This window comes from Phoca vitulina, unplaced genomic scaffold (assembly GCF_004348235.1).
Source record: "Phoca vitulina isolate PV1807 unplaced genomic scaffold, GSC_HSeal_1.0 scaffold3, whole genome shotgun sequence".
In the NCBI taxonomy this organism is placed as follows: Eukaryota; Metazoa; Chordata; class Mammalia; order Carnivora; family Phocidae; genus Phoca; species Phoca vitulina.
In genome coordinates, this window is record NW_022589706.1 from 59,943,380 (window position 1) to 59,970,763 (window position 27,384).

Here is a 27,384-nt window from a genome sequence, read left to right on the forward strand (position 1 = left end):
CTCTCTCTCTCTCTCTCTCTCTCTCTCTCTCAAAACTCGGACCTGCAGCACCACTGCTGCTCCAAACCCTGGAAAAGGCAAGCGAGCGCCCTCCGGACCGCTGCGCGCACCCCGGCTCCGGCACTGCGCCCGACGCATAGCTAGTGCCTTTCCCGAGCGCGGCCGCTGCGGCCGGCTGTTCTGGAAGATAAAGAGGGGAGGGAGGACAGAGACAGATCCTGAAAACTCCCCGGCCACACACGCCGCGACTTAAGCTCTTTCTCGGCGTACAAGTGAGGACGGCGCCTGCAGCGCCCTGCCCTGCTGAGGTCCGCGCGGCGGCCGGGGAAGAGCCCACCTGCCGGTCTGCGATCAGCCAGCGCAAAAAGTGCGGCTTGCCGGCGTCCTGCGCAAGCAGTGCCTGGGGCTCCCGGCGCCCTCGCCCCCCGCCGATTCGAAGTTCAACCCTCCGCTCTGTCGCGGGCCCCTCGCGGCCTCGGAGTGTCCCCCCGCCACGCGGGGAGCGGACGCGCGGCGCCGGGACCTCGCTATGGCTGGGGCGCGCAGGCTGCTCTATCTGTGGCTGGGCTGCTTCTGCGTGAGCCTGGCGCGGGGAGAGAGACTGAAGCCGGATCTGCCCGAGCTCCACAAGGCCGTGTCAGGCGACCGCACGGCAGGTGGTGACTCGGGCCCCGTGCTGCCGCCGCACGACAAGGTGTCCGAGCACATGCTGCGGCTCTATGACAGGTACAGCGGCGGCGGCAAGGCCGAGGCGGAACGGACACCGGGGTCCTCTGAGCGGGGCTCGCGGCCCCTGCGCCCCCAGCCCCTGCGCGAAGGCAACACGGTTCGCAGCTTTCGAGCCGGAGCAGCAGGTGAGTGCCCGAGGCGCCCCCTTTCCGCGGTCCCGCCCCAGGTTTCTCCAGGGACACCCCCCACCCGCAGCTTCCTCGTCTGCCCTCCGCTCTCTAATGCTACCTAGAGACCTTCTCTCACCCTCTGCAGTTGCCCACCGAGCCCCCTCGGTCCCGTCACACCCCGCATTTTGCCAGCGAGTAACCCCAGTTTTAGAGCCCGAATTGGGAGGGAGATCTGGAGAGAAGAAGGGGGCCGAGCAACCGAGTAGGTCTGGAGGAACTGCCTGGAAAGGGGGAAGGGGCTACCCCCATGCCCAGCAGAGCCGTCCTGCGCTGGGTGTCTGGAGCACCCCAGGGGTACCTCATCTGGTGTTTCTTAAGCCAGCCAGCGGAAATTCCCTTGGACTGGGCTTTAGCCATGTTTACCTAAAGGCAGATGTCATTTTATGCCAACCCTGAGGCACCAGAGGGAAAAGTCATACTTGAACGAGACGCCTTCCCCTCGCCTTTTAGACTGTGGCTCTCCAGACCTCGCACCCCTCTTAACTCCCGTCCTCTGTGTTACTGTATTTGACACTTTCTATTTGATAGTCCCTTGGTGACAAACACACAAACTAAACCAGGAAGTCGGTGTTTCGATTATTTAAAACCCATCTGGGCAAATAGGGGTGTACCTATTCCACCCTGGGAGGAGCTGAGGGGGGGGGGGACAGCGGTGGATGTAAACACCTCTTGGAATCTGCCGATGAAAATCTGCTCATCCCATTTTTCAACACACAGATCACTGCGGACTGAAATTCATGGCTTAACAAGGTTTCTCCTGTTCCCTGTGGTGAAGGAATAACTTATGCTAACAGCCTGCCTCCCTTGTGCTAACAGCTTGAGGGAAAGTTTCCTGGACACTGACTCGGTTTATATGCTTTGAAGACGCATCAGGCTTTTTTGTTCACTACATTCATGATAAAGGGAAATGTAACTGCAAAGCCTGTCTTCAGTGAACCGTTGAAAAATAGCCAACAATCTTCAAGTGGGGAGGCCTTGCCTCATGCTCTATCAATTCTGTCAGAATCACTAGAAAGAAATCTCGCAGAGCTTTGATATGTAGGACTCCTGGAAAAAAGGAAAACCAAAGCATTCATCAAGGAAAGCCCTAGGTTGACACTGTAAATACACTCTAGAGCTCGTAGGCATGATGACATTTACAATAAATGTGAATTATGCTTTCTAATGCAGAAATCTTTAGCTAGCATCTGAGCTGAACCAGATTTCACTTTCTTCTTAAAACCATGAGCATAATCTGTAAGGGGCTGCCGCCCTCTGCTAAGGAAACAGAAACCTGCTCTGGGTTATGCACAGTGTGCCAGCCACTTGAGGAGGCTGTCCCGACAGCTGACCACACCAGTGAATGCCCTGTTTATTTCCGTGCAACTCTGAGGGCAGAGCTCAAGGAAGGAGCAATGTGGGAGCCACAGGAATTGGAAAGAAGTTGGGTGGGCAAGGCAGGTGGCAGTAATGAAGATACTCAGATGACTCTTACCCTGATGGTCATTTTCTTGGTGATATTCCTAGGGAAAAGCTAAAGCACCCAAGAGATGAATAGTATTTTTTGTATCAACAAGTTTCATTTTTAGTATGAATCACAAGGTTGGGAGGTGGAATGTCAGTTTGTTTCACTCACACCCATTGCCTGGTTGTTTGTATGTTTGTCTTAGGCTGAGCGAACCATGCGTGGGAGATGGATAAGGATTTGAGAAAGGCGGGCCCCATGTTCTTTGGGGCTTCAGCTCATTCTGTGCATTATAATTTCTAGTGTCCCTTATCAGCCTCACGGGTCTTATACCAGCAAATGATAAACTCTGATAGAGAGGCCAGAAGTTCCCTGGAAATGATGAATTGCAGCTTGAAGCATATATACAAGGCTGTGTGCCCTGATAAGAAAAGTAATCCCTTTAGCATCCTAGAGACTGTCTTAATGACTTATTCATCAAACGTAGACATCGGTTTTTGTGGAAGCTTAAGTGTCATGTTACTGCATCCGACGGAGACTCCTGGAGAGGTGGTTCGTGTTGGACCCTTTCCAAGAGTGTTTAGTTACTAGCACACTCAAAAGACCTTATTATAAGGCAGGTCTGGCTCTAAGAAGGCACGACTTCAGGAAGGTGCTAAGGCTTTCACGTGTGTCCCTCTCCTTTATCCGTATCAGCGTTTCCATAACACTCTTTGTCTTGTGACGTATGTTCCGATGTAGGTGAAAGATGCTGTCTGCTTTAATAAATCAGATATGTTTTCTAGGCCATGGTGTTTAGGTTTCACAACATATGGGCTTCTCTGTAGCAATGATGTTACAAGTGTTAGTGGACCGTCAGGTGGTGTGCTGTATTTATATGGGATGGCTGCTGACCCGGCAGACTTTCCAAGTGCTTATTCGGGCTGAGTTATAGCCTTAGAGCCCTATTTGCTCCTTGGAACATACCTGATTAAAATTATTTATTGTTCTAAACCTAGAATATCTTTGGTTGAAATTTAGCTGCTGTGGTATCCCTCTGATTACTTTCTACTTAAACCATTACTTGATGGTGGGTGGCATCCATCCTAAATACACTTTCCGCTAACCCCTTTTCTCCTCCCTCCACGCCATGCAGTGGGTGTGCCAAAACCCTAAGTGTGGAACACTCATAAGTCTTTTTGTGATGTGTGAGGGTTTACGTAAAGATAGGTTTTATCTTTCCCTTTGTAAAAGGTGATTTACAAAACTATCGACGACAGAGAAGTTTAGCTCTATAAAAATACACCATCTTGAAGGAAGACAAGAGGCCTATGAAATCAGCTTTTATTTTAATCTCAGTTTAAGTTGTCCTTGGCTACTACGTAATAAAAGAAGAGTATTTTACATGAGGTTTTCTCCTGGCCTGATCCTTGAAGATACATACTTTGTGTTCATTAGTTTCTCATCATTCCCATAGTCACTTACTCTTATTTTTCTTACTCATAAATTTAACTTCTTTAGGAAAAGTGATTAAAGCACACATGTTCTTACTAGGAAAGTATCATTATTTTAATTTATGACATATAACTACAAAAAGATTGTATTTCAGTGAAATTTATCGCCTTTTCCTTAAAAAAAAAAAAAAACAACACACAGACTTCATAGATAAAAGAAAATTGAGGTAATTGGGACCCCAAATCTTGTCCTTCAATGAGGAAGGGTGAGTCTTTCCTATGATGAACAAAACTCTTTGAAAATAAAGGATTATCATTTGATGTGTTTCTGAAGGGCAAGGCGAAAATATAAGGCTTTGGGAAAGATAGAGTTAAGGGCAGAATGAGCATTCCTATAAAATACATGGGCCAGTGAGCGAACATCGTTTTTGATGGGTTTAATGGCAAGGGAATATAATGACTTTATTAAAACATAGTTACCTTAAAATCTCTGGCACCTAGAAACTATGCTTGAAATTAATGAGTACCCAGGTAATCTAACGTTTTCATTCAAAGGACAATCATGCTTATGGAGAAGGGGAGCTGGGTGTGCGGCTGCTTTGAATTACACACTGCTTTGAATACATGATAACCCTTAATGAAGTTTTTACTGTAATAGGCAAGACAGCTTTACAATCTCTGACATTTAAAAATCCATAATACCATGAATTCTTGATTTTCCATACTAATGGAAAAGAGAAAGAGAATGAGTTACATGAAAAAATTATTTAAATCTAGCTTTTTAGTATAGTTAGCCACACTCCAAGAGACCAAGAGACCATGAGGGTCAATGAAAAAAAATCCCCTAAAGAGATAATTCACTCAGGAAATATTTATGCATTAAAAATATTTATGTAATTAAGAATATATTAAGAGGGTAACATACATTTTATCTAAGCCATGGAAGTTTATAAGCACTTGACTGATCCAGTTCAGATATCTCTAAAAATTAAATAGAGACAGGAGTGTCAAATCTGCTCTCAGGTGTTTTGGAGTTCTACAAATTTGTATTTAGAAGAGGCTTTATGGAAAGCAAGCTCCACCCTCCTTATACGGGAGAAGAAATGGATGTCATGATGTATTTACCAGACAATTTTTCAAACATACTGAGCTCATCTCAAAACCTATTATTTCTAATAGTCTAATTTTCTAGGAGAAAATTTTGTAGAAGCGGGTCTTTGGAAGATGTTAACAGGTGTTATGTAAAATTGGGTCCCATGTCAAATAGGTTTGGAAAAAATGATCATTTTTACTTGCTGTGGGAACTTTCAGGGCCTTTAAATGCTAGCGAGTCCCCCGAAGAGTGGATCATTTTCTCCCTGAGAGAGCATTTTAGAGAATTGTGGTTCTAAGATATCTGGTTGGGGAAACGCTGGTTCAGAGCCTTCCTAATTTCTCAGAAAAGGAAGATATACAAAATTCAAGTAAATATCACAACAGAAAACTGTCTTATTTCTCATTTCCCACTGAGTACCTATCTCAGGATGTTTACTTACATTGTTACTGTGTGGACTCGGGTCCAATTGGCACTGTACCACCTTCCTGCTTTCATGTTTTAAACTCCTCTGACTGTAATTGTAGAGTCTCTCTGTCATTAGATTTCCATTTTTCCTGTTTCTTTATGAATTCTCTGTCACTGTTTTCTTCTATAGGGTTAATATTCATTATTTCACAGCTAGTATTATGCTTTTAAAAGAAAAGCTGCTTTATTTGTGGAAAACTTCACTGGAGATCATACACATCACTTTGTTTTATCACCATTAATATCTTGATGAAAGACACACTCGAGACAGCTATCAACTCCCTTCTATAATCACCGATGTTTGTTGTATTTATGAGACATAATAAAAACCGTACCTGTCAAAAAGCCTAGTGAAAATTATTGAGCAAGTTTGCATACACTTTCTAGTTGCTACTCAGGATTTTTTTTTGCTACATCAGAACTTTCCTCCCCAAATTTGGAAGGTTTTCCCATCTATTCAATTTGTATATCCTAGTAATCAGTATCCTAATAACTTGATTTTGGTGGGAGTAGTGGAAATAAGTTTGGCATCATCACAAATAGTCTCAGCTTGAACTTTCCTATGCCAAGTTTCAATTCAGAGTGCATTGTTATGATTATGTTACGAACCCATGAACACAGAATTATGTAATGGAAACACTGACATAGTATTAATCAAGTGACACAAGTATACCAGGATAATATGTCCCTTGGACAGTAGTAAATGATGACAGTGTAACTGAAGAGCTCTCATCTAGGGAATATATTTAGAAATGCATAAGGTCGCTAGTCTTTTCACATGCTGGTAGTGGCTGTGTCCCAGCCTATTGGCACCTGAAGCAGTACTTCCGGGGACACACTTTTCAGGGATGGTGTGTTTAAAGGCATAGATGTCTCTATTCATTTAAAACACCTATGCGCCTAAGTCATAGAGCCCACTGAGCATGGTGTGTTTATTGACTCCTTCAGTGATGGACCTACCTTTAAGACCATCATTTCTTGGCAACAGAACCACAGTAAATGCAGTGCCTAGATTTTATTTGGGCACACTATGAATAAAATTTTTGGACAAACTGATGCTGTCGTATTACCATCATCAGTAAGTACTTCTTACTTTACTGAGTGAATTCTATTAAATATTCCTTTTATAAAATAAATGCATCTAATAGTTGTAGAAATGCAAGATCCTTTGTCTAATCCTCTGATTTTACAGTTAAAACAACTGAGACCCAGCATGATCTTATTTGCTTTTCCTTCAAAGGGTATTTTAAAATTAAATCGTGCATGGAATTAAGCTAAAGACTATTTGAATTAAGTGTAACTGCTACACTTAGGCGTGGGTTAAGGAAAATGGTTTTCAAGTAAAGAAGAGATTCCTGGTATTTTAATTTTTCTATTACCTGAGGCTGAGTTAAGAGATCTAATGGCTAATCTTGGCTGAATTACTAACTAATAAACATATCTAATAGTGCTAGACTCAGTTTCTTCATCTATCAAATGATTAAGTCATACTACTGTGCCAGTCTCGAAGAAAGATGGTAAAACTCAATTGAGAAAATAAATGTGAAAAGCATTAAATGGTTAGAAGCTTTATATAAATGAGATATTCTCAATATCTTAAAAGGTATCCCTCTCTAGTTTCCCACAAGCCTTAAACATACCTAAACTGTTGATCAAGTGCAATTGTTTGTAACACAAAGGATAATATTTCAGCAGCAATGTAAATATAAGGAGGTGATAGTCCTCTTGTAATACAATCTGTGATATCCCAAGCCCACATTCAAGAAGTTACTCTTTCTGTCCTGACTTTGGTGGCTGAATGGAGCAGAGTTGCACCTTTTTATAGTGATTTCTTGAGGTGAATTGTTCTAAAGTACAACCTCTAGATTAGCAGAATCAGCGTCACCAGGGAACTTGCTGGGGATTCTCCAGCCCACCCAAGACCATCTGAATTAAACTCTGGGGGCAGGACGCAGAAATCTCTGTTTTAACAAGCCATCAAGGTGATTCTGACGCATGTTTGAGATACACTTGTCAAGCTCATGTCCCTCAAGTTTTGAGGATCTTATAACCAGCGTCTGAAATTTAGGATTGACTAATGTGTAAATCTTGGTCTCATTTGGCACTTTTCGTGGGCCTTTCTGTGGACAGATGGTTTATTAATTTATATAATGGTAAGCTTCTTTCACTGTAGAAGGCACACCACCATCTTTATGGCAGTTTCTTTCTCTGGAGTGGACTTCAAAGGAAGTTAATAAAGACTTCTTAACCTCCTTCCATAGCTGCAGAGAGTTTGGGGCCTCACAGATTTGGTAGAAGGAGGATATGGGACAGAGATCTATAAAGCAAGTCTGAAGCGCGAAAAGCCTATCTTATTTCATTCTTGTGTTCTGAGGACCTGGCGTAGTTTGCCACGTAGCAGGCACTCAGTAAATATTTCAGTTGAGCTGAATTAGATGTCCAGGGGACTAGATAAGAAGAGATAGTGGAAAAGCTATCAGCCAGCCAAAGGATCCTTTAAAAATAAACTTGCCGTGAATGAAGTTCCCATGAGGCATTTTACCATGTGTATGTTAGATCGCAGTGCTAGTCTACTCTATATACAACTGTTCTAATAATGCTTCTTTTCTGATGAACTGAAAGGAAACGCCATACAGTACCTCTACCCAAGAAGGGCTTCTGCTGACTTTGGGAAGTTGAAACAACTTGAAAGTCTTTTCACTTTGGTGTTAAGTGTGAAACATTTTTGAATCTGGTAAGTTTACACAGTTGTTCATTCAACAAATTTGACAGATATTTTTTAGGATATAAATACTCCAGGCTGTGCAAGTACTAGGAGCTCAAAGATTTATTGAGACATGGGTCTGCCCTCTGAGAGCTCACAGTCTAGGAATGCCCTTAGGCAGAGGCTAAGAGTAGATTAACTGATTACTGAACATGTTGCTATTCTAGAAAAACATACATTAAATCATCCCTGGCCACGTTTTACTTTGGACATAGAGAATGGTTGTTTTGAAATCCCATAAAACTCAGTCGTTTGACTGGCACTCTGCAAGAAAAACGAAATTCTGTGACTTTGCATTCTAATTTAGAAAGTCTCCATCTTGCTTGCCTGAGAGCTCAAGGTGGCTGAGAGACCCTGCCTTCTAGACTCGGTAATCCGCAAGCATTCAGCCAGTGACTCGGGGTGCACGTGGCTCTTTCCTAGGCACCCCTGGCATTTCTCACAGCTGTACTCTGGAGAGAGAAGTAGGGGAAAAAAAAAAAAAAATGTTGTCCCGAGTTACATATTTTCTCTATGACTAAAATGTTTTCCCTGCTTTCTGGGGATTTAACTAATCATCAAGATTTCATTTAGTCTATTTGTTTTAAAATCATACTTTACATAGAAAGCTTTCCATTGTGTGTTCTAATTCCCTTTGAAAACATTCTGTATGGGCCAGCACGAAGGTGAACTTCCACTTAGCACTCCCTGGGCACCCCCTCAGCGGCTCGGGGCGGGAGCTAAACCCTTGCGATGGCACCACTGCGTCCTTGCTTTCATTAGGTGCAGGTGCTTTGTTTTCAAATGAAAACAGAAATAAATCTTCTGCCTTAGCTATGAATCAAGCTCCCAAAAAAGTCTATACAGTTAATAGAAGAGCTGGGCTCCTCTCCGAAATCAGTGTTAACTCGCTGGTGCCTCATTTTTGCATTTCTACAATGAACAGGTTCGACTCCTTCTGTTTGTTCATGAAAGCAGCATTTACTGAGCACGGCGCTAGAGTTAAGCCCTATGCTTGGGGCTGAAGAGTCCGATAAAGTTCCTATAGGATCTTCCTTAACGGAGTTTATGGTCTTAGGAAGGAGGACTAATATGATGAGAATCATATTAGAGGCAGGGCTCCAACTGAAGGAGTGCGTTGGCATGACAAACGTGCCTCAGGTGGGGCCTCCGCTTTGCCTTAAAAAAGTAAGTCTGGATTATCAAGGAGAACAGGCGGATGAAGACATTGCAGGGAGAAGCGGCGCAGGTGCCCCATCCTGACAGGTGTGCAAAGAGAAGTGTAGTTTGAAACTCACCTGATGTCTGAAGCCTCTTTAAATTCACAGATCTTTTGACTCTAGAAAACTCAAAATAAGATGATAATGCCAATGGCAAAACCTAACTAGGCGGCAGTTGATGTATTCCCAGCAAGGAAAATCCAAGCGTGTGCTAGTGCCAGCGAACAGTAATAAAACAGCACCACCTATTGGTAGTTATATTTTAGCATCAAAACATTTCCTTAGGAAGAGCTGAAAATAAAGCCTGGTGCAGTTCCTTGCAAGGGATCTGAGAGTTTACCTAGTGCATCTCTCCTACCCTCCATAAAGACATCCTCCCGTAACCGTCTTGAATTAGGACTATCTTAGGTTTGCCCAGTCCCCCAGACGGGTCTCACTATCATACCAGACACTTAGAAAGAAATTCTTTACACATATCGGTCTGGATTCTGCCTCTGTTCAACTATCACTTTTAGACCTCAGTCTCGTCTCTGACGCTGGAAAGAAAAACCCTGTGAGCCCTCTTCAGCCCTCCAAGTATTTGTCAACAATTTTCATGTCATCGGTAAACCATTTTTTTTCTTCCTTCAGGCCATGTATTCTCCATTTATTCAATTCAAACTTGTAAGACATAGTTTCCAGATCCTTCAACATGTTGGTTACTACTCTCTCTTGTATCAATGAACTGGTTAAAATGAGGGCACCCAGAATGAAGCATGCAACTGTAGATGTAATCCGATTAGTGTGGCGGTTAATGTCTCCTAGTACCTGAAGACTACAAACAGCCTGATAATGCATAAGCGATTGTTTTTAACCTGATAAAACCCACCATTGTTTTTATATTATTATTATGTCAGTTTGTTCTTATTAATCAGAAGGTATACTTCAGTTTTCTAATTCAATAATTCCAAATAGGTAAGTATCAGAATATTTCAGAAGAAAAAAAAAAAAAAGGTGAGCACGATAGCATTTTTTGTGCACCCATATTAGAACATATAAACATATATATCTTTGTAGATAAAAGAAGAGAGAAGCCTACTGCAAACTCCTGTTCTTACGTATGTGAAGACTCTCATTTGAAAAGTTAAATTAATTCTAAAAATCTATCAAATAAAAAGCATGAGAGTAATTGAATAGATATTATCACTTATTTCCACTTGCAGGGAGGTATCGATCTCCTTATTTAGTCCTCTGTACTCATTTGCTCAACTGCTCGCAACTCCCTTATTCCTGTTTTCATCCTTGTAAATACTAAGTATTTGTTGAGTCCTTTGGGGGGAAAGAGCATTAACTTGCACAAAAATTAAATATTTTAAGGTAGAAGAAGGCAAAAATACAATACGGGTTAGAGAAGTCAAGAAATGTTTTTGCAAAATGGTTGAGACTTCTAGCTTATTGTTAAAACAGAGCGGGAGAGGAGGTCATCCAGAACAGCCTGGATAACACGCTCCCTGGTCTGGGTAGAAATGGCAAAGGGTCAAGTGCTGGGCATAATACAGGACCTCGAGTTAGGAGCTAAATGTGAGTTGGCCATTGCTTTTCTGAATTTAGGCAGCTTAGATGTCTGCTAGGATTAGATTAATTTAGGACATTTTAATAAATTTCTCTTTAAAATATTGGAAATATCGCTATGCAAAAGCCTCCGGATATGCAGCATTGCCGACTGCCAGAATGGGCTCCTTCCCCCACCCCCAACATCCATTTTCCCCTTCATTCTTAAATGTCTGGCTCAAAGGTTAACTCTTCCCTGTGTATCCTTCTTCCCCTTACTCGGGCAGTTAAATGCCCCCTTCGCTGCTGCTCCAAGAACACAGTTCACACCTTTGACAGCAAGTTGCATCGTCACGTCATGGCATATCTACCTGCATGTTGCTTCTCAGTCCTCCCCCCCACCCCCCTCAACAGTGTGGACCTCAGTGGCTGTTTGTGCAGCCCCGAGACCCAGCCCAGGGGCCAGCCCCTAGTAGTGTTCAACTCATATTTGTTAAAGTGAAACATTTGTTTTGCTTTGGTTCTGGTTCTTTGTTGGCTGTAGTGGGGATGTATTTGTGTCCTACACAAATAACACAACTGAAGCTATGAAGAGAATCGCTACGCCATAAAGCACGGCTGCTAACCTGCCCATTTAACTCTGTCAACTCTATCGCCAAGCAGTGTGTTAATCTTGGACTTCGGACTGCAGACTGAACCGATTAGCCACAGCTGGAGGGAAAATGAGAACGCAATCACCAAAATTATCTTTATCTAATGTTCTTGGTAAAGGAAAGTCTGTTGCATTCCAAGAAGGGAATCTTTCCCCCAACTTACTTTTTGGTTTGAGTACTCACGTTTAGCAAAAATCCTAATTCTTCTCTGCACTTGGGGAAAAAAAAAATAAATAAATGCCTTTTTTTTCTTTCCTTTTGGACTATATGACTACAAAAGTGGTGGTTATCCTAGATTACCACTGTCCAGTAGAAATGTAATTTGAGCCACAAACGTGAGCCACATATGTAATTTAAAATTTTTAGTGGCCACATTTAAAAATATGAAAAGCAACAAGTGAAATTAATTTTAATCATATATTATTATACTGAAAATGTTCTGCGCCCAATTCTGATGTGGGTGAAGTGGGCCCGAAGTTCCCCACACCAACAAGCAATTCTCAGACACCAGCAGGGTATCTGAGAATTCAACTCAGTGTCCCCAGAGATAGTGTCAGATCCTACAGGCAGAGGGCTCAGTCCCACAGGACCAGCCTCCACGTCAGAAGCCAATTACCAGCCCAGGCTGTCACCTGGAGGGGAGCTACAGATTAGAGGTTCCCATGAACCACCCCTCCTTGGGTTTCCATTAATTTGCTAGAGCAGCTCACAGAACTCAGGAAACCCATTTGCTTACTAGATTACCAGTTTATTATGAAAGGATATAACTCAGAAACAGCAAGGGTGTGGAGATTCCATGTCCTCCCCAGGTATTGCCTTCCCCAAATCATCATGTATTCACCAACCTGGAAGCACTCTGAACCCCATTCTTTTGGGTTTTTTTAGGCTTCATAATATAGGCATGATGGATTAAATCACTGGTGATGGCTTCAATCTCCAGCTCCTCTTTCCTCCCTGATCAGGGGTGGGGCTAAAAGTTCCAACCCTCTAATCAGTGGGTTGGTTCCCCTGGCAACCAACCCCTTTCCCTATTGGTCCTCTAAATTCACCTCATTAACGTAACAAAAGGCACCTGTATGGATCTCTTAGGAAATACCAAGGGTTTTAGGAGCTCTGTGCCAGACATGGGACAAAGACCAAATATATATATATATATTATAAAATCACACTATCATAATATTTAACCCAAGACATCCAAATATCATTTTAGCATGCAATCAGTGTAAACTTCTGTTCATGTAATACTTTACATTCTTTTTTGGACTAAGTCTTTGAAATCCAGTGTGTATTTTACACTTAACAGCACATTTCAGTTCAGCCTTAAATGGCCGCTCATTTTGGACAGCACGGTGCTAGTTAGCTAACATTCCCGGAGTTTTTTCTATGTGCGATGTGCTTTACTTGCGCCCTCTCAATTAATTCTCACAACCCTGCAGTTGATGCTATTGGGCTCTTTTTACAAAGGAGCAAACAGACTTAAAGAGCTTGGGTTATTTGCCCAAGGACAGTTGGTGGGTGTGGTGGATCTGGGCCTGGGCCACAGGGCTGGGACTTCAAAATAGTGTACTGAGCTAAAATGAAAGCCATCACAAGAGGCAGTATGGCAGATTCTGAAGCATTTACGAGAGGATATTGAAGATTAGACACAGGGGTGGAGCCTGCTTAACAGCAGGTCACAAGGTGTCTGGAAACATGTTTGAAAGAAAGAAGGAAACTTTTTTTTTGAGGAGGAGGAGGAGGAAATATTTTGAAACAAAAATGGGGGCAGGAGCACTATTACTTTACCAATTAAGACGCTACCACCCAGATCCCTTGTCGTTCATGTTTTTCCCTGCCAGGATGTCTGTTTGGCAACCATTCGCTTGCCACATACTTAGAACAGAGACTTCCCTTCCTTCCATTTTAAACTTGCATCTGCTACAAGAAGTTTGGGTAAAAGTATATGTTATGGTGACTGGTATGAATTAAGGCTAGAGTCTCTGAACAACTCTGATGCCATGGCTTTGTTATAAAGGTCTGTAAAATATTATCCTGGTGTCATGGATTATACAAATGTGCACAAATGGCAGTTTCCTCCTTTGCCTTCACATAGTGTTAAAAATGAGTAAAATATGTTTCCCATTGCACTTCCCTTGTGCTTGGGGACTCAATGAACTCATTCTAAGTTTCCACGTCTTTATAAAAATGTTTTGTTTTTACTGAAATATGTTTTTGATCAAGAACATAATTTCACAATTGCGTGTATGTTTCTGAAACCAATATGTATATGGAACAAGTGCATGGAGGAGGGCCCGGGCTCTGGTGATGGATCCTGGGACTGGGCATTCTTGAGTCTAACCTCAGCCTTGCCACTAACTTGGTAGAGGATCTTAAGAGAAGGAGCCAACCTCTGCCCTTTACTAATCAATCTCTTGTTCTGTTTGTTCTGTTGCTCTCTCTCATTTTCGAAGAATTGAGACACAATTGACCAGTTTCAATAATTTCATCAAACGACGTGGAAGAAATTCAACTCTTAAGTTCTTGGGATGTGATGAACTCCAGGCAAACTCTACAAGGGCATTAATTCTTTAAGATAATTTGAATGTGTGGCTCATCATTTCACATAAATTACCTGAATACTGAGCTATATGGTCTTGCTTACCTACCCTCATCCTGCACCATAAACTTTGTGAGGCAGGTAGAAGATATAATCCCGTAATATGGTCATTGCTAGCACTAATAACAATAATAATTTTTATGTAAGAGCCACTTGCTGGGCGCCTTATGAGCTGCTTTACACACATCTCATTTAATTCTGATGGCAGGAGAGGTAGGTATGGTCTCCGTGTTATGAATGAGAACACTAGCTTGCCCCAAGTGGCTGAGCCAGGGCTTGAATCAAGGTGAGTCTAATCCTACTGATGCTTATAACCGGTAGGCTATCCACTGCCAGGGATAAGAAGCTATTACAATCCTGTGCCAGATTTATAGGACTGGTTCTTGGTAGTCTTATGAAAGGCCAGAACTCTCAGCTCTCACACCAGTAAGTTCACTGTTGTGTTACAACTTCTACACATCCGTAGTGCTTCAGCAAAGGAAAAAGCAAACTAATAAACATGGCTGATCCTTGCTTTAATCCTTCTCTAGCTTTTAAAATTACTCCTGTTATCTTTCTTTGTTTGTTTGTCTAATTGAGGTGAACTTCACATAACATAAAATTAACTATTTTTAAATGGACAATTCCACAGCATTTTGTACCTTCACCATGTTGTACAACCACCAAGTCTACCTAATTCCAAAATATTTCTATAATTCCAGAATAAAGCCTCCCACCCAAGAAGAGGTTTCTCCCCATTCTGCATGCCTCCATTCCCTGGAAAACATCAATCTGCATTCTGTCTCTATGGATTTACCTGCTCTGAATGTTTCGTGTAAATGGAATCATACAATCTGTGACCTTTTTTATCTGCCTTCTTTCATTTAACATAATGTTGTCAAAGTTCCTCCACATTGTAGCATGTATCATTTCTTCATTACTTTTTATGGCTAAATCATATTCCACTGCATAGACATAGCGCTATTTGTTCAGCTACTCACTCGTTGATGGACTTCTATGCTGTCTCAACCTTCAGCTATTGTGAATAGTGTAACTGCAACTAAGCATATGCATGTACTTGTATGAGTATCTGTTTTTTATTCTTTGGGCTACAGAGGAGTAGAATTGTGGGGTCACATAATATTTCTGTGTTTAACTTTTGGAGGGCCTGCCAAACATTTGCACGTCAGCTGAAGCATTTTACATTCCAACCAGCAATGTAAAAGTGTTCCTGTTTCTCCACATCCTTGCTAACACTTACTTTGTTTTTTATTACTATAGCCAGGCTAGTGTATGTCAGATGGTACCACAGCGTGGTTTGGATTTACATTTCCCTAATGATTATTAATGCTGAGTGTCTCTTCATGTGTATGTTGGCCCTTTATATGTCTTCTGCAGAGAAGTGTCTATTTGGTGCTTTTGCCCATATTTTACTGATTTCTTTGACCCTCTGATGTTGAGTCGTAAGAGTTAGTTATATGTCCTGGATACCGCATTTTGTCAGGTACATGATTTGAAAATATTTTCTTCATCCTGTAGGTTGTATAGACTTTCTTGATAATGTCTTTTGATGCACAAAAGTTCTTTAACTGTGATGAAATCCAGCTTATCCACCATCTCAATTTATTTATTTTTTTTCTTTTGCTGCTCATATTTTGGGTGTCATTATCTAAGAATCCGTCACCAAATCTAAGGCTGTGAAGATTTTGCTTGTATGTTTTCTTCTAAGAATTTAATGGCTCTAGTTCTTATATTTAGGTCATTAATTCATTTTGAGTTACTTTTTTTATGTGGTGTCAGGTAGGGGTCTTGTTTACTCCCGTTAATTCTTTTTTTTTTTTTTTTTTCCTTCCTAGGAACTCTTGGAAGCAAGGGACTGCACATTTTTAACCTGACTTCTCTAACCAAGTCTGAAAACATTTTATCTGCCACACTGTATTTCTATGTTGGGGAGCTAATAAACATCAGCCTGAGTTGTCCAGTGTCCCGAGGATGCTCACATCATGCTCAGAGGAAACACATACAGATGGATCTCTCTGCATGGATCCTTAAATATGACAGAAACCAAAGTCAACTCCTGGGTCATCTTTCAGTAGATGTAGCCAAATCTCATCGAGGCTTTGGATCCTGGCTGTCTAAAGACATCACTCAACTCCTGAGGAAGGCCAAGGAAAATGAGGAGTTCCTCATAGGATTTACCATTACCTCCAAAGGACACCAGCTGCCAAAGAAGATGTTCCCCTTCCCCGAGCCTTATATCTTGGTGTATGCTAATGATGCTGCCATTTCTGAGCCGGAGAGTGTGGTGTCAAGCTTCCAAGGACACCGGAATTTCCCCACCGGAGCTGTGCCTAAACTGGATAGCCACATCAGGGCTGCCCTTTCTGTTGAGCGGAGGAAGAAGCGCTCTGCCGGGGTCCTGTTACCTTTGCAGAACAATGAGCTTCCTGGGGCAGAGTATCAGTATAGGGAGGATGGGGTATGGGAGGAGAGAAAGCCTTACAAGACCCTTCAGACTCAGGCCCCTGAGAAGACTAAAAACAAAAAGAAACAGAGAAAGGGACCTCACCAGAAGAGCCAGATGCTCCAGTTTGATGAACAGACCCTGAAGAAGGCCAGAAGAAAGCAATGGATTGAACCTCGGAATTGTGCCAGGCGATACCTTAAAGTGGACTTTGCAGATATTGGCTGGAGTGAATGGATTATCTCCCCCAAGTCCTTTGATGCCTATTATTGCTCCGGAGCCTGCCAGTTCCCCATGCCAAAGGTAGCCCTTATTCTCTGTCCTATCCTTCCTACTTCTGTAGAGTAGAAAGACACATGGACTGAATGTGTGTTTTCATTTACAAAATCCATCTGGACACTTATTTATTGCATTCTGACATGTACTAGGCAATAATGGTTATGCTTGGTTTTTCTTTAATAGTTGTTAAGTTAATATGAAGTCAGTATTGGTATGAAGAAGGATATGAGGAAAAACGTATATGTTTTTTGTGTTGCTTCCAAACACAGTGTGTATTCAGTGATGTGGTCTATTCTGCTATATGTGAATCTACACCTGCCCACAATCAGCAAGCCCCAAATGATCAGAAGGCTGATTTTGGAGGGGATAGTCAGAGAATGACTAGATGTCATGGGAAAAAGGAGGGAGAAGGACTAATTGGATTGATGCCCATGCAGAATATTTTTTGATGAATAGTTTCTCATGAGCTGAACTGGCCCCACCAGGGTCAGGATCAGGGTTGGGCCAGGTAAACTCGCCTCATGAAATCCACCAAATGCTTCTTTCATTTGCTTCCCTAATAAACATCAAAAAAGGAATGCAAAAAAGGATACTTTGACTCTCTAAGTTTCTTCCAAAACTTACTCCAACCAATCAGAGCTTACCTGTGTCTCTTCCAAAATCAACAGAGACTGTACTTTATCATATCAGCACTCAGTATCCTAAGGAATATACTCTCGGAAGCTTCCCCAATCCCACCTCTGCCTTGCACGGCAAATCCAAGTGACTGTTCTCTTTGAATTTTAAGTTAGTAAAATAGAGTGGTGCCCTCTGGCATTCAGTTAAGCTTATTGCTGAAATTCTATTCTTAGCTTATAACAGTTTGAACCTCTGACATACAGTGAAATGGGGCTGTAGGAATAGAATTTGGAGACACAATAGAGTTGGGGTTTTTTTTGTTGTTGTTCTTTTTACCAAAACTTGAAGTGAATCAACTTTTGCTGCTATATAATAATGGAGAAAAAAAAATCTTTTGCCTCCAAGAGTGAGCAACTTCTGTTTATAGCTCTTTAAAGTTTCATATTCTTGTCCTACTAGTCCCACGATCATTGGGATGTTAAATGGAACACAGGCATAAGGTCTGACTGAACAAAGCCAGGTCAGTCTCAGGGCAAGGAACTTGATTGAAGTTTCCGTTTTCTTACTAGAATATCTCAGAAGGACAAGCTTTCTACATCTTCTAAGACTTGTCTTTCCCAAGGATTTTTGCCAATTCCAAGTTTTGTAAATCTGAACACTAAGTAAGGATTATGTACATTTACTATGATATAAACAGCCTTATCTTGTCTAAATATTCATAAAGGGTAGATCACTAATCAAACAAAACTTGTTCCAGCTAGGGTAGCATTTAAAAACACACCACAAAGATGCAGAATGTAACAGTGATGAATTTTTATAGTGTGGGTTGCTTTGTGGCATTGAGAGGCAAAATGAATTCAAAATCTGTCCCTAAACTCAGGATGACTGAGTTTTCCAAATAATCTCTCACACTCATAAACTGTAACTTCTTCCATGAAGCCTGGGGAAGGAGTTTTCCTTCTCGACTCCAGATTTTAGGACCCAGGGATCCCTGACCATGTGGAGCTATTCAGTGAGTTTTCAACTCCTCCCTCTGGAGACCTGGTCTGGTCTCCACTCCACTCTAGTTACCCCAACTTGCCCCCCATCTCCTGTTGGTTATGCCTGCCTTGACTATTCAAAATCCTGCTGTTGCTTCAGTAGATCTTCATGACAGTTCTCCAAGATCTAAAGCATAATTATTTCAAAGCTTATAAGGGATAAGTTAAGAATAACAGAGATAGGTTTAGGAAGAGAAGTGTGTTAGTGCAGCAGAATGATTAAATGGACATGCTCATCGCTGGGCTTCTTAACCTTAATGTGGCTACAGATTGCCTGGGGTATGTAGGTTCTGATCTAGTGGCTCTGGGCATAGAGCCTAAGATTCTGTGTATCTAGTAGAGTTCCTAGGTGTTGCTGATGCTGCTGGTCCACAAAGCCCACTTTGAGTAGCCACATGGCGAGTTAAAACCTTTTGGCTCAGATCTTGGTTCTACCTCTTACCAGCTATGGTTTTTGGGAGAAGTTACTCATACTCTACACAGTTGACCCTTGAACAACGTGGGGGGTAGGGGCACTGATGCCCTGCATGGTCGGAAATCTACGGATAAGTTTTGATCCATAACATAACCACTAATAGCCTACTGTTGATTGGAAACCTTATCGATAACACAAACAGTAGATTAACATGTATTTTCTATGTTGTATGTATTCTATACTGTATTCTTGACAATAAAGTAAGTTAGAAAAAAGAAAATGTTTAGAAAATCTTAAGAAGAGAAAATACATTTACAGTAGTATATTTATCGAAAAATTCACATATAAGTGGACCATGCAGTTCAAACCCATGTTGTATAAGGGTCAACTGTATGTTATTTTTCTCATCTTTGAAATGGGTACAACAGTACATAATAAAAACAATAGTATCTACATAATAACAACAGTGGGGAAATGAAACACCTTGAACATAGTAGGCACTCAATAAATATTTGCTCTTGATATTATTATTATTAATGGTCATTGTTGAGACTGAGGAGAACAGAAAATTAAATGCAGGGGGCTGAAGAAAGCCCAAATAGGAAAAGGGATCAAGAGAATAAAAGATGTTAAGACAAGAAAAAGTTTCTTAAATGTTCCTAGTCCCTTTTCAAACATCACAAAGCCTAAAATAGGATTCTCCCTGCAGGTTCAACAGCCTGTAACAGTTCTTTGGAAAGTCATAGAATCAGGACAGCACTGGTTGCAACAACTGAACTCATCCTAATATTTGTCAAAACTTGGAAGGGCATCAGATCTCCAGGGAGACATAACAGAGAGAAGTGTGGAGTTTTCTCTCCAAGCTTGAGATTTCCCTTTGCCAAGTGGAGAGTGGAAGTTTGGCTGTTACATGGAGTTCTCCGTCTCTCATCACCTTGTGTGGATCAGTTTCCCTTTTAAGGCTTTCCAGGGGTTCCCTTTTGGCCTGCCAGGCTTTGTGGCTTTCAGGTGGTATAATAACCAAAAGGATGGAACACGGGAACCAATACGAAGCTGCTACATAAGGGGTAATTAATAAGCATCACTGCTATCAGCACAGCTTCCAACATGGTAACCAGAGAGAACTATTTAAAGAAAAATAGAGTCCACACAACAGAGGAAGAAATAAGGTCTCTGACCAGATCAGCACGAACACATGTGGAGTCACGGAGGCGCCAAAGAACTTTCAGACTTTAGATATACATTTTGCCCCAGAGAGAAGTTCTCCCAGGCCAGACTCCTCTGCTGGCTCTCCTTCCCTTTGGCCTCGTGAGCAAAAGCCTGCTCTCCATGGCGGGGCTCTTCATCTGCACAAGTCGACAACCTGTTCTGTAATTCAGAACAGCTGTGTTCTGCCTTTCCCAAATTCCAGGCTTTGCCCTTTCACTGATTCCAATTAGATAGTTTCTGGGCTATCACACCCATGTGGGCTGGACTGGAAGAGTGTGGAGCAAAACCCCATGGCCCGGGTCAGGAATGAGGGCTCTTAGCTGATGACACACTCTCGCTTGCTAATGCATTCGTAATCAAATTCAACTCGAGGACATCATGCGCAGCTTGGCAGGTGCGGGCCCCACCACGGCAGATCTCATTCACAGACACGGCCGTGTGGATTTTTCTGATTTCTAGCCCCTACAGCCAATCTGTTCTCCCAGGGAGAGAACTCTGGAATTCTGCCATGAGATGAAAAATACCCATAGAGCTCAAGCCAAGTCCTTTGCCTTTGCTTCCTCCTCACCACCTTAGTGGAGATGGAAAACAGAGATTGCAAATGGAATGAAAATAATTGAGCCATTGTTGCTGACTGAGATGTGAGAGAACCAATAAGGATTAGAGGATGGAGTTATTTTTTCATGGAATGGTGTGAACCCTAAGAATAGCAAAGACACAGAATTAGGCAGCAAAGACCTAAACACTTGGAACCAAATAGCCTATATAAAGAAGAAATTCACATTTAATGAGTTCAAAATGATACACCCTCAATTAATTTCCTGAGTTTCCAATTCCAACCTCTGGTCATAAAAAAATGACCTAAAAATCCTAAACCTTGATGCACCAAGTTACCCAAGCAGAAATTCCCTAGGCTGATGTTAAAGTCATGTTTTACTCTCATTAAAAACTGGGGAACTGGAGACTGGGGAAAGGGATACCTGGGTGGCTCAGTTAAGCGTCTGCCTTAGGCTCAGGTCATGATCCCAGCGTCCTGGGATGGAGTCCCACATCGGGCTCCCTGATCAGCTGGGAGTCTGCTTCTCCCTCTCTCTCTGCCTGCCACTCCCCCTGCTTGTGCTTGCTCTCTCTCTCTCTGACAAATAAATAAATAAAATAATCTTAGAAAAAAAAAACAGAGACTAGGGACGGAAATAACACAGATTGACAAATTTCTTAAGCTATAAAGAGAGTCATGAGAAGGATGATCTGAACTCAAAAACAAACAAAAATTACAGACTGGCAACCTGCTTCAAATGAGCAATTACTGCATGGATCTTTTGTGCATGAAATAACGATTCCCGGTACTGGCAGCTTGATCAGAGGATTCCGTGGTGAGAAAAAATGGGGGAAACTCCCTAGCAAATTGAAGGTTCCTGATAAGACACACCAACCCAGAATCAAGGGCCTGTGCCTGAATTCCAGTGAGCCCACCAGAGACTGCTCATAATTTCTGAATCTATCATTTGTGAGTTAGAGCTTAAAAAAAAAAAAAAAAAGACAGGAATTTTCCTAGGAAACACCCACGAATATTTTCCATATCAACTCTGGGTCATTTGTACAGAAACTTTTATTTTTGTTGATGGGAATTATTTCCACAGAAATAGGTAAAATGGAGAGTATGCTATTTCTTGTAAGTATTTCATCCATTTAGCAAGTATTTATTCAGTACCCAGAGCATGCCCTGTCCTAGGCTCTGGAGAATAGCAATGCACAGCAGTATTGATCAATTGAGACTTCATCTACTTAAATAGATCCACTTCATATGAAATTTAAATATTATAGGAGTCATTAAAACATTAAGAATAACAGAATAATGTCAGAAAATCTATGGTTTAAAAAGTCCTTCGTGGCATTATTATAGGCTGTTTGGATCGCTGAATCTTAAGAATAAATCAATAGAGAAGAGTGGATGGCCGCAAAAATGTTCTTTGGAAATTACTAATACTGATGAAATAAAGAACAGTGGCTATTGATCTCTATTGAATAATACCGATTACAGTTTGTATCAGTTACACAGATTTTATTGATGCTGCAAGGCAAATGGTATGCAAAATAGAACATACACTTCCTTTCCTTAAAGGGAGAGTACCTTGCTTTGCAAAGCTAATTGATTGAAAGTTAACAATCCTTTCCAACACATACTTAAAGTTTCTAGGAAGAAAGAGGAAGAAACCAGTTGCCCATCCTTAAGACCATATTTTAAATAATTTATGCCCATTCACAATAAAGTTAAAAGTCTAATATATGGATAATTTCTTTCATTAAAGTTGAAAGATGGGATGAGACAAATCGATTTGCCCTTTCTCTGCCAAAGTAATCCTTTTTCTTTTCTTTCTTTTTTTTTTTTTAAGTAGTATGCTAGCTTTCTATATTATTTGCTTCTCCCATGGTTTGTATGTACCTTAACCTTATTTAACTTGTTCCCATTTCCCATACTGGGAGTTTTTAGGAGTATGAAATTAAAATACCAACTCAGAGGTGCCTCTAAGCCATTAGAAACATGGCTCGAAGTCTTGAAAGTAAAAACCCAGAGTTTTGGCCTAAATCCCACTTCTGAATTGACATGTGATCTCTGGCAAGTTGCCAAATTTCTGTTTCTAAATATATTTAAAACCAAACTGGTTTCACCTGCCTAAAAGAGACGTTAGGGAAAACTGATGCTGCGCAGCATGGCATCTCTCCTGAAGAATTCTGTAGCGCTAATACCTGAATATTCTGGGCTTGGAAAAGAGGCCCCTGTTCTCCAAAGCTGAGCAGAGTCGTGTGTCGCTCTAAATAAAAATCCCGTGGGTCACGTGGGTGTCAGTGGTTCCACTTGGCATTTTCTCAGGAAAGGATTTTACCCAGGCTCCTTTGGTCAAACTTCTGATACCCATGGAAAAACTTCAGGCCCCCTTTTCCCAGAGGATTTGGCCACCTCTTACACTTTTACACGACCGCATTGAAGTCTGAACCCATGGAGCAACAGTGCCCCCCAGTGGCTAACGGGGTGGTCTTCTTAACCTCCGTTAGTGCTTCTGAGGGGTGAATAATTTACACAGCGGAGTAATTACCATCCAGTCCATCTTGGTGCCAACTATTAATAAATCAGTGTTCCTTGGTGTGCTTGGTTTTATTTTAACAGCAAAGTGTAAATACCACCATAGCAGTGGCGATAATATATCTATAGTAAATAGGGTGTTTGTTAGGGTTCATTATGATTCGCATAGAATTTAGAACAAATGGTTTTTGTTGCAATCCTGTTGTTGAAGACATCCTAGGAAGTATTAATCCCCTGTTTGGGGGCTAAGTTGTTTTTAATTAAGTGATTCTGGTTTAGGTAACTGTATTCAAATCTTCACTCTATCATTTCCTAGTTATTTGACTTTAGACATGTCATTTGAGATTTTTGAGCCTATTTCTTTACTTGAAAAATATAAAACATGGTAGTTGTGGTTGTAAGGATTAGAGATACTGCATCTAACACATCTGGTGCATAGCAGCTGCTCAGTACACGATGACCATTACGGTGGTGGTGGGACAGGAGGTTGTGCCGGGTGGCTGACGAGGCCGGTGTTAGTTAAGTTGTTGAAACGAATTCATTGTCTATGTATTTTAATGATGGACGGTGAAGAGTAGAAAAGCAGCTCCACGTAACTTCCATGTTCTTCTCCCATTTCTTTTCTAGTCTTTGAAGCCATCAAATCATGCTACCATCCAGAGTATAGTGCGAGCCGTGGGGGTCGTGCCCGGAATTCCTGAGCCTTGCTGTGTGCCAGAAAAGATGTCTTCACTCAGTATCTTATTCTTTGATGAAAATAAGAACGTGGTACTTAAAGTGTATCCTAACATGACAGTAGAGTCTTGTGCTTGCAGATAACCTGGCAGAGAACTCATATGAATGCTTAATTCAATCAGTACTTTATTTAATGGACTTCCCCCCTCCTTTTTTTTTTTTTTTTGCACTGCCAATGCATTTCACCCCAAAAGATTTTTTTTATAGTCAAAGAGAATGAGCAAATAGACTGATGATTTCCACCAAGGAGAACTGGACTGTGTTTGTTTCTGAATGGAACTCAATGCAAGATTTTAGTAAATATGGACATTTATTTCTTTTTAAAAAAAAATCACAAAAGAAAAATGATCACTCAAACTGTTTTTAGAGCTATTAGAGGACACACTGATTTATTTTTGTAATGGGCTTTGAAAATAAGTTGGGGAAGTACCAACAGCTTATCACTTATCTCTACTCATAGAGAATAGAAACATTTCATATTCTGAAGTAGGCTTATTGCCATAGATTCCTGAGCGACTCAGCAAGTGCAAAATAATCCAATCAACATTTATGTTTATCTTAGAAATGTTTAAGACTCTTGTTTACCTGTGTTTTTCCTCCATGTGTACTTGAGTGAATTGATGAGCGGAGAGTGTGCGCTGAGTGGTGGTGTATGTATGTGTGTATGTTGCCGGGTGCCCGTGCCACTCTGTAGGAAGGTTTGCTTAGCATGGTTTTATAATTCAGTCTATGCAGGATTCTTTGGTTTTTTTCATTTCATATTCTGGCAAGCACCATTCAATTATGAGAACTTTACCAAAAAGGAGAGAGTGATCCAAGAGCATATGCAGAGAGTTACCACTTGGCCCAGCCATTCAGTTTTGAAATACAGTTGTTTTCATTTCATTGCCTCCTAGAAAAGGGAACCAGCAGCCCAGTTTTCAAAAACCCAGATGGAATTCCCTTCTGTACTTCTTTGTCACAAGTACCTTCATTTGTTCTTTTAAATTGAATTCAAAAATTCAACTAAATTTTTTAAATTTGATTAAAATTTTAGTTCTCTTGATATGCCTTGACTTCCTGTGAAGTAATCCATAGATACTGAGGCTCAAAAACTGATGGAATATTGGAAATTTCTTTAAATGACCAGAATAATCACAATCACATGTTGAATATCATACTTCAGCCACATCCAAGGATGGTTCAGCCATGAAATCTATACTTCAGCAAAGCTCACTAAAAGTTATCCACCAAAAAAAAAATGGAAGTCAAATATAGACACTTTGTTTTTTCCCACTTCCATTTGTCATAAATATCCTCTTATACTTTGCCCTTGAAAACTTGTTTCAAAAATCTCTCTTGCTATATTCACATGTGTGACAAAAACATTTTCAGACCATGGGTTGGTGATGATGTCATACCTGTGGTTTAGTAGTCCTCTGAATTGAATCTCACCTGATTAGAGACAACTAAGCTGTTTCAGAGGCCGTGAACTACCAGAAGACATGGGGTTTTGTTCTCTCTCTACCTATAGCTACCTATCTTGGTTCACCAATTAATAAATATTTATTGAGCATTTATTTTGTAAAAGGCACTGTGTTAACTGCATGTCTTTAGCATCTTCACTGGTAAAATGAAGAGGTTGACTAATTGAGCTAGTTGAATGGATGATACCGATAGATATAACAATGCTGCAAGTATCTCTGTTCATAAACCAAAGGCAAGAACAGGCTCATCTTCAGTATTTGGGAGCGAGTATGGAATTCCCTGTGGTTTCAGTCGTATTTCTAGCTTTCTAACTTATTAGAAATGCATTTAAAGAAGATTACCATGAACAGAAGCTCTTTGACACTTTTGGAATACACAGAGGTTGGCATGAGTGTATATTAACTCTGAATGAGACACACTCATTCTGAATAATAAGTTAAGCTCTGGTGCTTGAGTTACTGTGGTTCCTCATAGTTCATTTTTTAAAAAATTCTGGCAGCACTATGTTAAATATTTGAAATGAGATAGGTGATAGGATTACTTTTAATACACTTTATCAAAAATTTGAAAGCAAAATTATATAATAGAAGTGAGCCGGTATGTGACCACCTTATCTTGGGCATACCATCTTTCAATAAAGGAAACTTCTTTCTCGTTGGTAGAAATGATGCAATTCTACATTTAGTTTTTTCCTCTAGCAGTTCCCAGCATTACTTTTCAGCCTTCTTTCCAGATGTCTGTTTGTTACCTTTCTTAATTTTAATTGATGACCACTTACTACAGATTAAATCCCACAATGGCCAGAAAAGCCTCTAAATAATAAAAATTTATGAGTACAAACTAAGTAAGATTTTATTTTAAGTAGCATTACAACACAATTAAAGAGCTTGGTAATCTTTCAACAATCAAAATACTTTTTGACCAGTAGCTAGTTATTTCTGGGTGGCCTTGTAACCATTATTTCACTCCATATTGAAGACATGTTAAGCTATAAACAGGAAAAGTTTTATTCCCCCCAAAATAAAGGAAGATTTCTTTTCAGTCAAAGGGGTTGAAATAAATGAAATGACGTTTTAACTCATAAAAATTTACTTGAAATAGTTGGAAAACTGAGTGACTATTTCACAATTCCTTAGGTACTAGTGTATGCATAAGTTTTACATAGACTGTTTACAAATCTCCTGGTATAAAAATGGCAATGGTGTGAGGAGAGAAATTATGTTTAGAAATGCCATTTCCTAAATCATGCATCTCTGTCTGTCTCTCCCTCTTCTCTCTCTCCTGTTGCCCCCTTCTCTTTCCCAAATGCCACTACACCCCAGTTTCTAGATGTGACACGCACACACACACAGAGTCACTTAAAAAATGAATTTTTTTCCAATAACTCTTCTCTTAAATTCAAATTCAGGGGCTGCTGAGGTCAATATAGTATTTTCAAAGTATCTTATTGTAAACGGTGTGATAATATACAATTTATAGGATTTGGGATTGTGGAATTTAAACTGGAAGATTGGATTCCCCAGATCTCAGGACTACGATACTCCAGATACATTTTTACATTCACCTAGCTATATATTGACTGATGATCATTTATTCATTGAGATAAGATTTTTTGCATTAATATTTCTGGAACAACTCTCGTCATCTGTTTAATGTTTTTATAGACAATCATATGTGTATAATACTATTATCAGTCTCCCATAAAAATTTCTTTTTGTAATTACATGATTCAGTTTAGTCTTTCTGCTTTCACTTTTCTCTGTGCTAACAAGTAACTAATATCTGGATATTGACTTCTTGTTGAATCAAGGTTGGGTTAAAGAATAGCTATGCACACGTGATGTGCAAGATTAGGTATAAAATTAAACAAGAATGCTTGTTTCCCCTTGACAATCATATTTTAATGTAGTTTATAGGTGATGAAGTGACCCCCCTTTTCTAAAACCCAAGCCTTCCCTCAGCTTTTCACACTAGTTTCTGTACATGTTTTAGACCAGAATTTAATGCTTGTACAGTT

At 40.7% G+C, this 27,384-nt stretch overlaps 1 protein-coding gene across 1 annotated transcript; it reads left to right on the forward strand.

Moving 5' to 3' along the window:
* The first annotated feature begins 39 nt into the window (after window positions 1-39).
* On the forward strand, window positions 40-27,384 carry BMP3 (bone morphogenetic protein 3). Its single transcript, XM_032400621.1, has 3 exons — window positions 40-854; window positions 15,915-16,825; window positions 23,793-27,384. Exons 1-3 carry the CDS (start codon window positions 530-532, stop codon window positions 23,982-23,984), a joined length of 1,428 nt encoding a protein of 475 aa, XP_032256512.1. The 5' UTR covers window positions 40-529; the 3' UTR covers window positions 23,985-27,384.